Source organism: Mus musculus, chromosome 2, assembly GCF_000001635.26.
Source record: "Mus musculus strain C57BL/6J chromosome 2, GRCm38.p6 C57BL/6J".
Taxonomy (NCBI): domain Eukaryota; kingdom Metazoa; phylum Chordata; class Mammalia; order Rodentia; family Muridae; genus Mus; species Mus musculus.
In genome coordinates this window covers 150,947,693-150,963,305 of record NC_000068.7, presented here as the reverse complement: position 1 = coordinate 150,963,305, position 15,613 = coordinate 150,947,693, and the positions used below count along the sequence as shown (strand labels likewise).

At 48.8% G+C, this 15,613-nt stretch overlaps 1 protein-coding gene across 12 annotated transcripts in view; it reads left to right on the top strand.

The window, feature by feature from the left end:
- Window positions 1-15,613, top strand: part of Ninl (ninein-like) — a 74,893-nt gene that overhangs the window by 46,106 nt on the left and 13,174 nt on the right. For 9 of the 12 annotated variants that reach the window (NM_207204.2, XM_006500406.3, XM_030252239.1 and 6 more), the window contains 7 exons: window positions 3,364-3,538; window positions 4,445-4,555; window positions 4,670-4,750; window positions 7,602-7,734; window positions 9,894-10,000; window positions 10,514-10,821; window positions 12,927-13,967. In NM_207204.2, the coding sequence (NP_997087.2) occupies window positions 3,364-3,538; window positions 4,445-4,555; window positions 4,670-4,750; window positions 7,602-7,734; window positions 9,894-10,000; window positions 10,514-10,821; window positions 12,927-13,967 (1,956 nt within the window). Of the gene's footprint in view, window positions 1-3,363; window positions 3,539-4,444; window positions 4,556-4,669; window positions 4,751-7,601; window positions 7,755-9,893; window positions 10,001-10,513; window positions 10,822-12,926; window positions 13,968-15,613 lie in introns of those variants that run through there. The other 3 variants (XM_006500411.3, XM_006500408.3, XM_011239847.2) reach the window with 3 other exon arrangements.

The window sequence follows — 15,613 nt, the reverse complement described above, 5'->3', positions numbered from 1 at the left end:
TCCCTCCCATTCTTGGAGACCCAGGGGCCAGGTGATCTTGCTGTCTTTCTGGAGCCAGAGGAAGTTGAAACGACCTTGGGGACACCTATTTTGAAAGGAAGTTTGAGTCTAACAAGCAGTGTTCTGCTTTTTGTGATATGGGTACAGTGACCCGTGGTGTCTCCTGTGTGCCTGTTGCCGTGGAAATACTCTAAGCTCTGTCCATGAATTTATCTGGTTATGTCTTAACTGGAATTGTTGGTATTGCAAGATAGTGATTTGGAAGGGACAGCACCAGGACTGAGCCATAAGGGTCAGAAAGAGAAGGTGGCTCAGTGGGCCAAAATGAAAACCACAAAATTACTTCTTGGGTTTATTAACCAGACATTGGAGGATGCCCCTGGCATGAAGATTAAAGCTAAGGCATCAAAGGGGCATCGCCAGCTCTCCTGGGGGAGCCCATCTGTAGCTAGGCGCTCATCCGCCTGACACTTTTTTTTTTAATATTTTTTTATTACGTATTTTCCTCAATTACATTTCCAATGCTATCCCAAAAGTCCCCCATACCCTCCCCCCCACTCCCCTACCCACCCATTCCCACTTTTTGGCCCTGGCGTTCCCCTGTACTGAGGCATATAAAGTTTGTGTGTCCAATGGGCCTCTCTTTCCAGTGATGGCCGACTAGGCCATCTTTTGATACATATGCAGCTAGAGACAAGAGCTCCAGGGTACTGGTTAGTTCATAATGTTGTTGCACCTACAGGGTTGCAGATCTCTTTAGCTCCTTGGATACTTTCTCTAGCTCCTCCATTGGGGGCCCTGTGATCCATCCAATAGCTGACTGTGAGCATCCACTTCTGTGTTTGCTAGGCCCTGGCCTAGTCTCACAAGAGACAGCTATATCTGGGTCCTTTCAGCAAACGCTTGCTAGTGTATGCAATGGTGTCATCGTTTGGAGGCTATTTATGGGATGGATCCCCGGATATGGCAGTCTCTAGATGGTCCATCCTTTTGTCTCAGCTCCAAACTTTGTCTCTGTAACTCCTTCCATGGGTGATTGTTTCCAATTCTAAGAAGGGGCAAAGTGTCCACACTTTGGTCTTGCTCACCCAGATCTGTGGTACGATGTAGACCAGAGAGTGCTGGTTGTTTCCCCCTCTTCTCCATCTTGAGTTGGGCACTCATCCAAAAGAGGCCTGCCCAAGACCAGATCCCAGTTCTGCTCTGCCGAAGCCTTCATCCAGCCCCTCTCCTGTGGGCTAGGTGGGGCCAGTCCTGCATCTCTATGCTGAGCTCTGAGTGGCAGCACTCGTCTCAGTGTGCACTGTACTACATGAGGGGAGAGAAGGAGGGCAGTTCATGGGGAATGGTTGTCCACTTGCTGAGGAGTCTGTCATCCTGTCACGAGTACCTTGGCATCCCAAGGCCGTGCTTCTTCACAGCGTCTTGGCAGCTTGGGAAGGTGGAGTGACATGTCTCCCTGGGTGTTACTCAGGATACTGAAGAAGCCCCCCACACAGGCTTGATGGAGTTTGGGGCTTTCACAGAGATTTTCATTTTCCTTTATTTACCTTTGTAGCTTTGGTGCCTCAGTACCCCACCTGGCAAGGAACTATTAGACCATCATGGCCACAGGGACAAGGGACGAACAGGGTAGGGTTGGATTGGATTGGAGCCACAGCGGCCTAGACAACACCCTCTGTAGCTGAGGGCAGCTAACCTCAGGTACCACAGGTTCTGCTGGTGATCTCCCTGCATCTGGAGCTCAGCAGTGAGCCCTTACCTCCTAGCAGTTAGATTGTGTTCTGCTAAATGTTGGGTTTAGACAAAAAGCCCATTTCTTCCTTCTCCACGGGTGCTCTGGCTCTGTTCCTGGGCATCCGAAAGCCAGAGATTAAGGAAGAAGATGGTGAGGTCTCAAGCTGTTGTCATCCTGTCTGCATCTGCGTCAGCGCTGCCTCACCTAACCGCCAGCATCCATCCCATTTTCGGTCGGAGAAATGGAGAGTCAGACAAGCTTATAACTTGCTCACAATTACTCATGGATGTATGGAGTTGAAATCCAAGTCTTCTCTGTCCGGGTCTTACATCATCATTCTCTCCCTTCGTCCCAGGTCTCATGCATACTAAGCGAGTGCTGTACTACAGAGCTCTATCCCTACCCCTTTTTATTTCATTTTAAGACAGTCTTACTGAGCTCTCCAGGCTGACTGCCCACTTGGAATCTTCCTGCCTCAGTCTCCTGAGTAGCTGTGCTTATAAATAGTAGCACGAACCACTGTGCCTGACCAGTCTTACCCTATTTCAAAGATAGCTTATTTATTTAGGGAGTGTAAGAACCTTAGGTCGGAGAAGCACCAAGGGGTGCAAAGCCTGCTCACTCTTTTCTCTTGACTGCAGAGACTCGATTGTAAGTATGCAATCTTTATCCACTTTCTTTTGGTTGTGCATTTCTAAGGTTTTTTTAATGGGGTGAAAGGGCTAAATAGGATAAAATATATTGTGGAAATAATCTCTTTTTTATTTCTATAACTGAAGACTGAGCCTAGGGCCTTATGTTTGCTAGGCCAGAGATACACTGAGCTAAATCTCTAACCCTTAAAATATCTTTTAAAAAACCAAAAATTTCCCAAGTTGTTTTCCAAGCATAAATGAGATTTGTTCTTTCTCCCAATCTCCATCTTGTTCCCTTTAGGGTATGGTTTCTGGAAAGCTATTAGCTGAGATAAAAGTCCAGGCTGTGTCAGCTGGGAGAATGAACCCACACCTTCTCTCAGGTTTAGTCACTGACCCTGCTGAGGCGTCCTGCAGTCTAGAGAGACTTACAGGCCGTGTAGCTGCCACCAGAGTGAAAAGACTAAGGCTTGCGCTGCTTTCCACGGTTGGCAGCACTCGCGGAAGATGAGGATAGACTGTTAGGGAGAAATTCCTGTGCTGGCTCCCCTCATCTCAGGAATCCACTGTCCACAGGTTTTGTGCAGCCTGTCTCCTAGAAGTGGAGGCTGACATTGATCATCTGGCATCAGAGGCCTGCCACAGGGCTTCTGTAGGCTAGGGTTGCCTGGGATGATGTGGTATAATGTGGGCAGGATAGGTGGAGAGACAAGACATCTAGGGTACCTGCATAGAGAACTCTACCCACTTGCTCACCCCAGGGCTCCAAGTACAGCTTTGAGTATTTACCATGTGTCCACCACCACCCCAACCCCCTTTTTCCACCAGTTCATGAAGGAAGTATATGCAATGTCTCTTATCTCTGGCATAGACAGTTCATCTGTTGAGCAAATTGACAGGGTCCAGCAGAGGAAGCATTCCAAAGACAGGTGTCCAGAGAGGCCAAGTGACACTTCTGAGAGAGACTGTGTATTGTGTGCTCTGTTGTAGGCACCTAGAGCAAGAGTACAGGGGAAGGCTGAGCCTCCTGCGGTCCGAGGTAGAGATGGAGCGAGAGTTATTCTGGGAGCAAGCCCGCAGGCAGAGAGCCGTGCTGGAGCAGGATGTGGGCCGTCTCCAGGCTGAGGAGACCAGTCTCCGAGAGAAGCTGACATTGGCTCTGAAGGTAGGTGGGAGGCATCCCTGCTGTAAACCGGGAGGGCACATATTGGCAGAGCAGAGTGACATCACACTCACTCAAAGTAGGAGGTCTTGGCTTTGCTCAATCCTCCTCTGTTCTGAGTCATCTGAGCTCAAAATCAGAGTGAATCAGCTCCTACCACAGCCGCATGGCTGCATCCCTAGGGTCTAGGAACACCTTTAGACACGGCCTGCCATGACCTGGATTCATAGCCACAACTTTTAGGGTTTTTGGTGCCTCCCTGCCTTGTACCTCCCCTGCTTTTGGCTCCCAAACACCATCTTAGCTGTGTGGACAGCCAAGCTCTAGCAGCACTTACCTGCGTGCCTTCTTTCTGTTCTGCTCCCAGCTTTTTTCCTAATGCCTAAGGACCTCTGTGGCCTTTTTCCTCCACCCTGGTTCCTGCAGCCCCTGCCCGTTGTGGTAAGAGTATCTGGACATAACTCACGTCATCCACTAATGTGATGCCATTCTCTTGACCCTTCTCAGCACAATCCTTGTCTTCTGACACCCACCACTGCGGTGCTGGACCTCTGAACCATTCTGATACAACTTCAAACCGATCACTTTAAAAGCAGCTTGGACATAACGCTTTACCAGCCCTTTCTTCCTTCACTCATGAATGCTCTGAACATGGGAGTGGGAGCAAGAAGGGAAGACAGTGGGGAAACAATCACCTTGGAGGTGTTGGGTTTGTCATAAGAGATGGGGTTCCAACAGCTCACCCTGCCTGCTTGGTGTAGAGGCAGCAGGCAGCCACATGCCTGCCTTTTTCAGGGCTTTTCCTGAAAAGCTGCTAGAAACAACCCTCCACCATACAGAGAGGTGACATGGAGACTTATCAGCATCTTTCTGTGTCCTGAACCCAGCCCATGTCAACCTATCTCCTAGGAAAACAGTCGATTGCAGAAGGAGATCATAGAAGTGGTAGAAAAGCTTTCGGATTCAGAGAAGCTGGTCCTACGCCTGCAGAGTGACCTCCAGTTTGTGCTGAAGGACAAGGCAAGCCTTTGCTATTCAGAGCAGTTCCAGTGGTCAGTGGGGTCAGAGTCAGCACATCATGTCCTGTCTTCCCAGGAAAGCTGATATGCTGGTATGCACATTTCTCTCTTTCAGCTGGAGCCTCAGAGCATGGAGCTCCTGGCCCAGGAGGAGCAGTTCACAGCCATCCTGAACGATTATGAGCTTAAGTGCAGGGTACGTGCCTTTCCCCGAGTCTGCTTACCCATCTTGAGCATCCCTGGGTCCCCTTCCTACAGCCTGCCCTGCAGCAATGACAGGAAGGGCAGGCCTGCTGCACAGGACCAGCACTATGGATTTGCAGAAACTCCCTGGCTCAAGACCCCAGTGGCCACGTGAGGCCTCATCTCTTTCCTATCATCTCCTTGGCCGTCAAGTGCAGGGTGGCCCACAAGTGATTGCAAGCGCTTCTTTTCCAGAAAGAACTTCTTATTCAGGCTCTGGTCAGCCATACCTGGGCACTGCTTGGCTGTGCTGCAGATACTCCAGTGACTAGTCAAATCCCAAGACAGAAAGTGTTCCCTGACTGTACTTCCAAATGAACCTTCGTAAAGAAATTTCAGTATAGGAAGACCAGAAAGAGAAATCAAAGTTCAAATGACCCATTACTAATAAGAAGAAGAACTTTGAATTATTAAATGATCTGTCACAAATTCTTATTAGTCAGCTCTTGATTAGCCTAAGTTTACCAAAAGTTAATTGGTGTAAAACTTACCAGGGGCATTATTTAAAAAGAGAGGCATATGTGTGGTTAAATTTAGACACTATATAGGGCTGGAGAGATGGCTCAGCAGTTAAGAGCACTGACTGCTCTTCTGGAGGGCCTGAGTTCAAATCCCAGCAACCACATGGTGGCTCACAGCCATCTGTGATGAGATCTGACACCCTCTTCTGGGGTGTCTGAAGGGCTACAGTGTACTTACATATAATAAATAAATAAAATCTTTTTAAAAATTTAGACACTATAAAAACTCCTGCCCTTGAAGGTAGATGTACATTAGTGTGCTGTCTCAGCAAGTGCAGTAGCTGATGCAGGAGGATTGCTTGCACCCAGGAGGTAAAAGTCAGTCAACCTTAAGCCAAGCAAATGCCTGTGATCCCTGAGCTTGGGAGGTGGCGGCCTGAGGACGAGGAGTTCAGGGTCATTCATCTTGGATGATATAAGCCTGTTGGAAGCCAATCTGGGCTGCCTGAGACCTTGTCTCCAAAACCAGTCCCCCCGTTTAAAACCTACAACAAAGCAAACACAAAGCAGTCTGAAAAATGTTGTAAGGCTTGTCTCAAAAACAAACAAGCAGCAGCCAGATCACGAGAGCCCACAGCCCACTTGCACATTCATATCACAGGCATCAAGGAGACTAAAACTGCTGCTGTCCAGTATCAGAATGTGAAATATGCCATAACTGCTAACTTAATAGAAAATGTCATAGTCTTGGAATAACACTGGTGATTCTAGTATCACCTACAGAGGCAACATTGCCAAGTGACCAAGGATAAGTAATATGGATGCTCAGATAATGGACACTTAAAATTTTACATGAGGAGCCGGGTGTGGTGGCACACGCCTTTAATCCCAGCACTCGGGAGGCAGAAGCAGGTGGATCTCTGAGTTCGAGGCCAGCCTGGTCTACAAAGTGAGTTCCAGGACAGCCAGGGCTATGCAGAGAAACCCTGTCTCAGGAAAAAAAATTTTTACATGAGGTTGTATCTCATTAGTAGACCCCCATACGCAGCATGCATAAGTCCTGGGTCTGGTCTTCAAAGGCAAAATAAAACAAAGCCACTCAATAATAAACTCCACTGACAGAAAATCTCAGGATGTCAACATTACTATTCAGTCATTTAATTTCTCTGCTTTTACTACAGTAATAAACATGTAACAAGCACAGTAATTTATAGCTATCTTGAAGAGATGACTACTAAAGGATAACGATAAAGCAGACAGCTGATCCTAGTTGCGTCTGATCCCTTACAGCTTTGCTAACTGTAAGGCTTTGCTTTGAGTCAACTCATGCTGAAAATCTGTAGCTGTTTCTGGGGATACCAATAGAGGCATTGTTATGATACCAAGAGTTATAAAATAATTTTACATGGTATGAAAATTGATCCGACATTACAGAAGGCTGTAAAAAATCAGACAGAAAACACACTCAGAAATGGAACTGCTGCTGTTTGTGTCCTTGGCTCCGAGTGCCCTACAAGTTGAGTAGGTGCATATTCTTGAAAGACAAGTGACCTTGCTTTTAGGGAGCAATCTCAGAGCTGTGACTGTGAGCCAGGGCTGATTGTCCTCATACTTTTCAAGATTTTGCAGGACTCCAAGCCTCCCAGAAAAGTGTGCTAGAAGTTCCTTTTCCTGTCCTTTTGATAAGCAAGTGGCTGAGCCTACTCCTCCAGACACATTTCATTAAAGTGCAAAGGTGATGCTTGTCGCAAATGCAGACTCCTCCCTCATCCTCACCAGAGGGTGTCTCTCCCAGGCCAGTTCCCTGTTGCCCAGCAGACTGAACCCGTCAGGCTTCTGCTTCCCAGATGAGACCTTTTCTCTCTGCCAAGTGCATCACTGCTCTGTAGCATTTCATCTAAAACAAAAGGCCTAACAGCTACAGCTGTAGAACCCCATGCCAATTCCACAGCAGCTGAGAGGAGAGAGCAGACACACAGCCCCAGACATGTCCCAAGATGTTGATCCCTATGCATGTGGCATGCCCACTACTTGTGGTCAGCAGCACCTGTTGAGAATTTTCCCCATAGCTTCAACTTTCCTTTTTCCTTGAGCCCCTCTCATATATCCAATGATGTAAGCATGAGTGTCAAGAAATGGTTTCCCTAGTTCTGCCAGGACCTTTAGGTAGTTAGAAGCTTAGGTTCAGGTTTAAGGTTACATGCTGAAAGTCCAGGATCCACACCTGCCTATAAGTCTAGCCTGTAGTGGGCGCTTACTACAGATGGGGCTGATCTTGGGTTTGGCCCCCCAAGGCTGAGTGGCTGCAAGTGCTGGAGGAGGTATTTGGCTCTGCCTACACAGGACCTACAGGACCGCAATGATGAGTTGCAAGCAGAGCTGGAAGGCCTGCGGCTGCGGCTGCCCAGGAGTCGACAAAGCCCCGCTGGGACCCCAGGTACCCATAGAAGGAGGATCCCTGGACGCGGCCCAGCAGGTAGGAGCCTCGTCTGGAGGGTAAGTTGAGAGTGGGGCTCCAGGACATGACCACAAAGCTGGACATGTGACACCCCAGAGGAAAAGATGAGGAGAAGAGGGTGGGGAAATTTATCTTTGTAGAAATCACAAAGGTTATAATTACCTGACCCCAGAGGAGACAAATTTGCCCGGGGGGCATGTTTCCAGGTTGGATCCTGTGAGGTTACAGGCAACTTTGTGACAGGGCTGGACATGGAAGGTCACTGGCATGGAAGGTCATAGCAAGATAGGCATGGGATATTCTCAACTGAGGGAATCCTGTCTGCTGGGTTCAGTGGAAGTCACACTGCAGACGCTCCTGATCTTGGACAATGAGGTCCAGACAAAGGCCCATGTTTAAGTGTTCTTGGTCTTTTTTAGAGACCGAGGTTGGGGGAGGATGTTGTGGAGGCGCCATAGTTCTTGCGGAGGACAGTGGGTACTTAGCTAGTCTCTGCCTTCCCACTGGTTGTATGAGGCAGTCACCAATGCAGTCACTCCAGCTCTGCTGTCTTCAGCAGTATCATATGACACTCAATGGCCCCATCTCTCTGTTGCCCATGGAATCCAGCAGCCCTGACTACCCCTCCCTAGTTAAACTGTGGCAACCTAAGCCCCTCAGCGTTGTTCTCCAGCCTCTGAGAGCTCTTGAGTCTCTATACCCTACAGCTGTTTATGTTGGGAAGAGGAAAGAAATAGCCCAAAGAGATGCTCTTGGGCTCTCCAAGAGGAACTTAGTAGAAACTTTACTTTTGTGGAGCCTGAATGGCAGGCAGAATCCCCAGGGAGTCTCAGGAAGAAATAGAGAGTGGCCTTAACATACCCCCATTAGTGATAAGGGAGGAGGAAAAGGTGTGGGGTGCAGTCCCCTGAGTGTGCAGTGGAGCCCAGCCTAGCCAGAGGGTAGAGCATGGTGGTTGCTTCTCCGGTGTCTCGGGAGCCTGAGTTGCACAGAGCATGTGGCCCTGGTCAGGAGTGCCGGGAGAGCATTGTGGAGCTGTTCACCTTTCCTCCGCACCCATCAGAGCCTTCACACTACCAGGACTGTGAGTGTCAGTGTGTGCTGTAAAAACAGATCACACAGAACCAGCAAGAAAACACAAGAGAAAGAGTGAAAAAGTGAGCCCATGCATACATTTGAACATGTGTGGAGACTTGGGCGTGAAGCTCTACACAGAAGGAAGGTCATGGGACTGTCGTTATTCTGCCTTGTCTTCCCATTGCCTTTGTGTTCCTGGCATCATTTGGAGCCAGAATTTAAGTGCAGTGAATATACCATCTGGTGAGGATCTTCCAGAGAGTTAAGGGGCCTGATGAATCTAGTGGGACCCTCCTGGTTTTCTCTTAGTAAACAGTGATACAGTAAAGACTTGAACCTTGCTAGAGAGTGGCTTAGAGCTTAAGAGCATTTATTGCTCTTGCAGAGGACCTGGGTTCAGTTCTAGCAAACACATGGTAGCTCACAACCACCTGTAGCTCCAGTTCCAGAACATCTGACATTGATTTCTGATCTCTGTGAGCATTGTACATACATGGTGCACAGACATATATGCAAAATACACATACTCATAAGATATAGGTAAATATATATATATATACATACATACATATATATGTGTGTGTGTGTATATATTTATTTATTTATTTATTTATTTATTTATTTTTGGTTTTTCGAGACAGGGTTTCTCTGTGTAGCCCTAGCTGACCTAGAACTCACTTTGTAGACCAGGCTGGCCTCGAACTCAGAAATCCGCCGCCTGCCTCTGCCTCCCGAGTGCTGGGATTAAAGGTGTGCGCCACCTCGCCCGGCTAATATATTTTTTTAAAGATTTGAACCTCTGAGTTCTTAGTAGTGTCAACTTGCAAAACATAATTTGACCCTTCCTGCTGTCCATGGATCCTCAACCGCAGTGCCTTGGAGGGTGGAGTGCCCTTACCACCGGCCCCTCATTCTTACATAGTGCAGATGGAGGGCAGGATGATCGTCTTGCCAGACCTGCTCTCACACATGTTACGGGTGGAAAGCTGCTTTGCCACTTGGTGTTGAGAGGCTGGAAACCACCTAGAGGACAGGTGAAAGGGTCAAGAAGGCGCTGGAGGCATCCTAGGCATACCATCACAGTGTCCTCTTCTTTACAGACAATCTGTTTGTGGGTGAGTCTACGCCAGTGAGTTTGGAGACAGAGATAATGGTGGAACAGATGAAAGAACATTACCAAGAGCTCAGGATGCAGCTGGAGACCAAGGTCAGGGCATTTGGGACCTCAGACTGCAAAGCCATGTGTTCAGCTTCTCAGACTGCTCAGCAGGGCAGGCATTCTGTCCTACTATTGTGTATTTATATTCCCTGGTGTATTTTACACTGGAAGCTTTTGACATAGCCTTGCCTGTATATCTGGATTATTTCCCTTCCCCTAGGCTTCCAGAATGTGGAGTACTGTCCCCACTAGCCTAGTGATTGCTACTTAGTTGTCACACCCTCTGGACTCATGGTACTTGCCAGGTGCTTGGCCATTCTTGGTCCCAAGCCTCTTAAGTATACCTGATGAACCCACCTCAGGGTTACTGTGAAAGGGTGGTGCAGGCACACTGCACCTTAGGTGTAGTAACACCTTGGTGACATCACTGTCCTTTCATCCCCTTTCCTAGATCCTGGGGTCAGGTGGGAGCCATCGGCTCTTTTAAGCATCTTGCCTGATATCCTCCTGTTTATGCTGCTTGCCAAGCTGTTACTAAGACTTCCTAATTCCTTTGTTTAGGTAAATTACTATGAGAAGGAAATTGAAGTCATGAAGAGAAACTTTGAGAAGGATAAAAAGGAGATGGAGCAGGCTTTCCAGCTGGAGGTCAGCGTTCTGGAAGGCCAGAAGGCAGATCTGGAGGCCTTGTATGCCAAGTCGCAGGAGGTCATCCTGGGCCTGAAGGAGCAGCTGCAGGATGCAGCACAAAGCCCTGAGCCTGCCCCAGCTGGACTGGCCCACTGCTGTGCACAGGCCCTGTGCACACTGGCCCAGCGGCTAGAAGTGGAGATGCACCTGCGACACCAGGACCAGCTACTGCAGATAAGGTTTGGGATGGGGTTTTGTTTAGGGCTGCTCATAGAGAACCAAAACTTGACCAGAGGCTTCTGTAAACTGCTCAGGATCAAGTGCTTGGGAACAGGCAAGTTTCCTTCTGAGAGTCCAGAGAACACATTGCTATATGAAGATTTCACTTTCAATCCACACTGGGCCATGGAGTAGTTTGCTGTGTGCTGTTTGAACTCTGTTCTTTTCTTCCTCACTGCCTGGTTGCAAGATAGTGTATTCCCCATCACTAAGTATTAAGGATGTTAAGTATTAGGTGTATTAGTCAGGGTTCTCTAAAGGAACAGAAGTGACAGAAGGAAATAAATACACACATATACAGACATATTAAAAGAGGATTTATTAGGATGGCTTCATAGGCTAATCCAACAATGACTTTCTCTCAATGAAAGGCCAGGATTCCGGTAGTTCATTCCATGAGGCTGGATGTCTCAGCCGCTCTCTGCTGGAATCCTGAAGAAGTAGTTAAGGAAGGCCTCGGCAACCAGGGAGAGGACTTTGCCAATGAATGTGAGGTCAAGCAGGCAAAAAGCAAAAGCCCCTTTCTTCCATGTCCCTTACGTAGGCTGCCACCAAAAGGCATGGCCCAGACTTAGCGTAGGCCTTTCACCTCAAATGATCTAATCAAGAAAATCCCTCATAGATGTACCCCATTGCTTGAGTTGATTACAAATGTAGCAAAGCTGACAACTAATATTAGCCATCACAGCATTAGAGGAAGAAAAATCCAGAGGACCCTCTAAATAGAAAGACAGTTAATTTGGGTTAGTGAGGAAAGTCTTAGAAAGTTAAAATATTGTTCCAAAGAGGGAAAGGGATACATGGAAAACCTGAATATGGTGGGTTTCATTGTGTCTGTTACTTGAGAAATGTTACCTGCCTTTTGGGGACACAGGCAACGCATGTTACCCTTAAAAAAAAGAAAGAAAGAAGGAAGGAAAGGAAGGAAGGAAGGAAGGATGGAAGAGTGGGGGCAGGCAGGCAGGCAGGCTGGCAGGCTCTCCCTAACTCCTGGCCTGGCCGCCCTCATGCCAGGAGCCTGGGCCTCCCTCCCACTGGCTAGACTGAGCAGATGGTTCAGTTGGGTGTTATCCAGGGGCTGGATGGGTCCAGATGTTGACAGTGAAGGGACACAGCCCTGACATGTGTCTGACAGCAGCAGCTCCAAGTGGCTGTCATGGGGGTCAGTTCCTATTGAAGTGCAGTATCTTTGGTGGAAGGGAATTGAGAGTAGCCAGAAAACATGGGATATGAAAGGGAGAAGAATCAGAGCTCACACTCCCTTTTCTCAGGGTGTGATAACAGCAGAGACACTCGGGCTCCCAGAGACCTGAGGGAACTGTCTGTTGTAGTCTTGAAGGGCAGAAAAGCAGCCATCTTCTAGTTACATTCACTCTTCCAATGTTAAGGGGCTGGAACAAAGTTGGACCCTATGTGGTGCCTGCGGAGGGCATGGGAGCCCTCTTGCTTGTAGCATCCAGGATATGCCAGGCTCCTCCTTCCTAGGGATTTACTCAGCTGGGCACCTGGTAGCTTCTCCATAGAGTTGGAGCCACACCTAGTCCATGTGCTTACCCCCTGCTGTGACCAGAGTGCACCCCATACCTCACCAGGCTGTGTGTGTCTGTGTAGCACCCCCTCCCTCACTCCCACATTTTCTCTAGTCTCCCCAGGTTGATGAGGCCCCAGCCAAAGTCCTTATAGGATTTTCAAGGGAATGTTTTGAGTTACGGGTCAATTTTACCTGTCTAACGCCTGGAACCAGCACTGCCCAGGAGCACTCAGTGCAAGCAAGACCTCCAGCCATGCTTGACTGAACACTAGTAGTGTGGCCAAGAACAAGAATTTTAGTCGGACCTAATAGTAACCTCCATACCCTTTAAGCTGTCAGACACGGTGAATGAGTCTGTGCTGCCTTGTGTGTGAAAGGAACCGAGCATCCTGACACACAACAGGCTACAGAAAGAGTCTCTGGGTTAGTTACACACTGAGAGCAGAAGTGATTCAGGTGGCTGCTTCTTCCATGAATAGAAGAGCCTAGGAATAATGCTAGCAGAACCCAAAGCGTACACCTGTGTTTCTGCAGGCAAGAGGCTGAAGAAGAGCTGAACCAGAAGCTGTCATGGCTAGAAGCTCAGCATGCTGCCTGCTGTGAGAGTCTGTCTCTGCAGCATCAGTGTGAGAAGGACCAGCTGCTGCAGACACACCTGCAGCGAGTGAAGGACCTGGCTGCTCAGCTTGACCTGGAGAAGGGGCGGCGGGAGGAGAGGGAACAGGAGGTCCTGGCACACTGTCGGAGGCAGCAGTTGAAGCTGCAGGCTGTGATGAGTGAAGAGCAGGCACGGATCTGCAGGTCATTCACCCTGGAGAAGGAGAAGCTAGAACAAACCTACAGGGAGCAGGTAGAGGGCCTTGTCCAGGAGGCAGATGTGCTGCGTGCTCTCCTGAAGAATGGAACCACTGTGGTGAGTGACCAGCAGGAGAGGACACCCAGCTCCATGTCCCTGGGTCCAGACAGCAGGCAGCAGCCAACAGCCCGGCAAGCTGTCAGCCCTGATGGAAGGACAGGGGCACCAGCAGAGTGGCCTGGCCCAGAGAAAGCAGAGGGCAGGGATTTTCCTGGCCAGCTCTGTAGTATAGATGCCATGCCAAGCCCAACCCCTACCCTGCTGTCTAGAAGATCCTCAGAGAACCTGGGTGTCAGAGACAATCATCAACGTCCACTCAATGCTGAGGAGGGAGCTATCCCAAAGGAGCCAGAACCTTCTGCCAGGACCCTAACAGGCCAAGGCCAGAAGCTGCCCTTGCCTGTTCATCCACAGATGCTGGAGCCATCGTTAGGCACAACTGCTCTGGACAGGAAGGCAGCCTCTGTTGGGGTTCAGGGACAAGCTTCAGAGGGGCCTGTTGGGGATGGTGAAGGTGTCCAAGAGGCTTGGCTCCAGTTCAGGGGAGAAGCTACAAGGATGAGACCCTCATTGCCCTGCTCTGAGCTCCCAAACCCACAAGAGGCCACAGTGATGCCGGCGATGTCAGAGAGTGAGATGAAGGATGTGAAGATCAAACTTCTGCAGCTGGAAGATGTCGTCCGGGCTCTTGAAAAGGCAGATTCCAGAGAGAGTTACAGGTTTGTCACTCCTAATCTTAAAGCTGTATATGAAGTCCTCAGGCTTGTCACTAGTGACCCCTTCACAGTTTTCCCAATGTAATTCCTATTAATCTTGCAAGCCCACTCCTGCCCTCCTGCTCCCCTGCTCCCTGCGTGTTAGCAACTGGTGCGAGACAGGAAGGGTCAGTCTTCCTGGGACAACTCAGCTGGCTCTGGTGTCCCTAGCTCTCATTTCATGAAGACTTTTGTAGAGGCCTCACATGAGTTGTGGGTCATCTCTAAACCCTCGTCCCTCTGAGATTAAACGAAGGGTTTGGGCTGCATCATGGCTCTGTGCCAGGCTCTGTAATGAAAGTGAATCACGGGTTGTTATGCTGGTCAGTGGGCGGCAACCAATGAAACCTTCTGTGGAATGGGCCCCTGAGCTGCAGTTCTCTGGGCTAGCCTGAGCACTGTCGGGGGTTGGGAGATTCATTGCTATTGGGCTGGAGATATTGCTGGGACTGTGTTTTTGGAGTACCCTTCTTGGGAAGGAGACTGTTTTGGTCTGTTGGCCAGATGGCCAGGTGAGATGGGTGGGTACCTATTCTGTCACAGATGCTAACATCCTTTGAGGCCTTGCCCAGGTTATGGGCCATGAGTTCCAGAGCCTTCTCCTGGTCCCTCTAGCAGTGGAGGAGAGGTTTGCAGGCATGTGATTGATGGTGGACCATGTATGTCGTGCTTTACTCCTGCCAGCGCCCTCATTCCGCACACTGAGGAGGTGTCTGCTCCTGTAGAGACAGACTGCCAAGAGGCCTGGGCTGATGATACACTGTAGGCACACAGTGTGTCCTGCTGCAGACCCTCCGGGCCCCTTTGTCTGGGTGGAACGGGTCTCTAGTTGCGGGTGGACAAAGCGTCAGATGAATTGACAGACAGATGCACACAGAAGAGGTTGTGTAGAATCTGAATGTAATGTCAAATCGAGCATCAGAGTATTTATGCAGAAGACAATAAGGAAGTTGGGTGACATACCCGCACGGTACAAAGAGGTTGCTGGATTCTTATATAAAACAGAGGAATGCAAACACAGAAGGTCTAACAGGAACCACCTGGGATAGAATTCATTGTTAACAACTGGGATCAACAAGGGCTCCACCTAAGATTCACTAATCTTAGAAGCCAGGGTCAAGGGCTTCGTGCCCTTGCTATAGTTTCTATTTTAGTCTATTGTATAGCCCACCTTCCCCTTAGGCTGTTGTAAATGCGTGTGTATGGGTGTAACTCAGCTATAGTCTTAGAAGCCAGGTGTGAGGTCTTTACTCTCCTAAGGCAAGGACTTTCACACCCAAGTCATGGTTCCAACTAGGGAGTTCCATTCTAGCTAACCATCTCATGAATAATGCAATACTCTAAAACCACAGCCCGATCTACTTCCTAAACCATTGTAAATTCCTGTATATGGGAGCGACTTGGCTTTTATTCTAAGTGATAGTGTGGAACCAGAGTGTATTCTGAATGTCACTGAATAGCAACATTCTTCCTGAATTCCAAGCCCATGGCCTTGCACAAGGACGTTCTAGGACTGTTGGAACACTGGCTTTAGCTATGTCAGAATTCAATCTTAAAAGGCATTTATAATAGGATAATACTAAAAGAGAGCACATGGATCCATACACTAG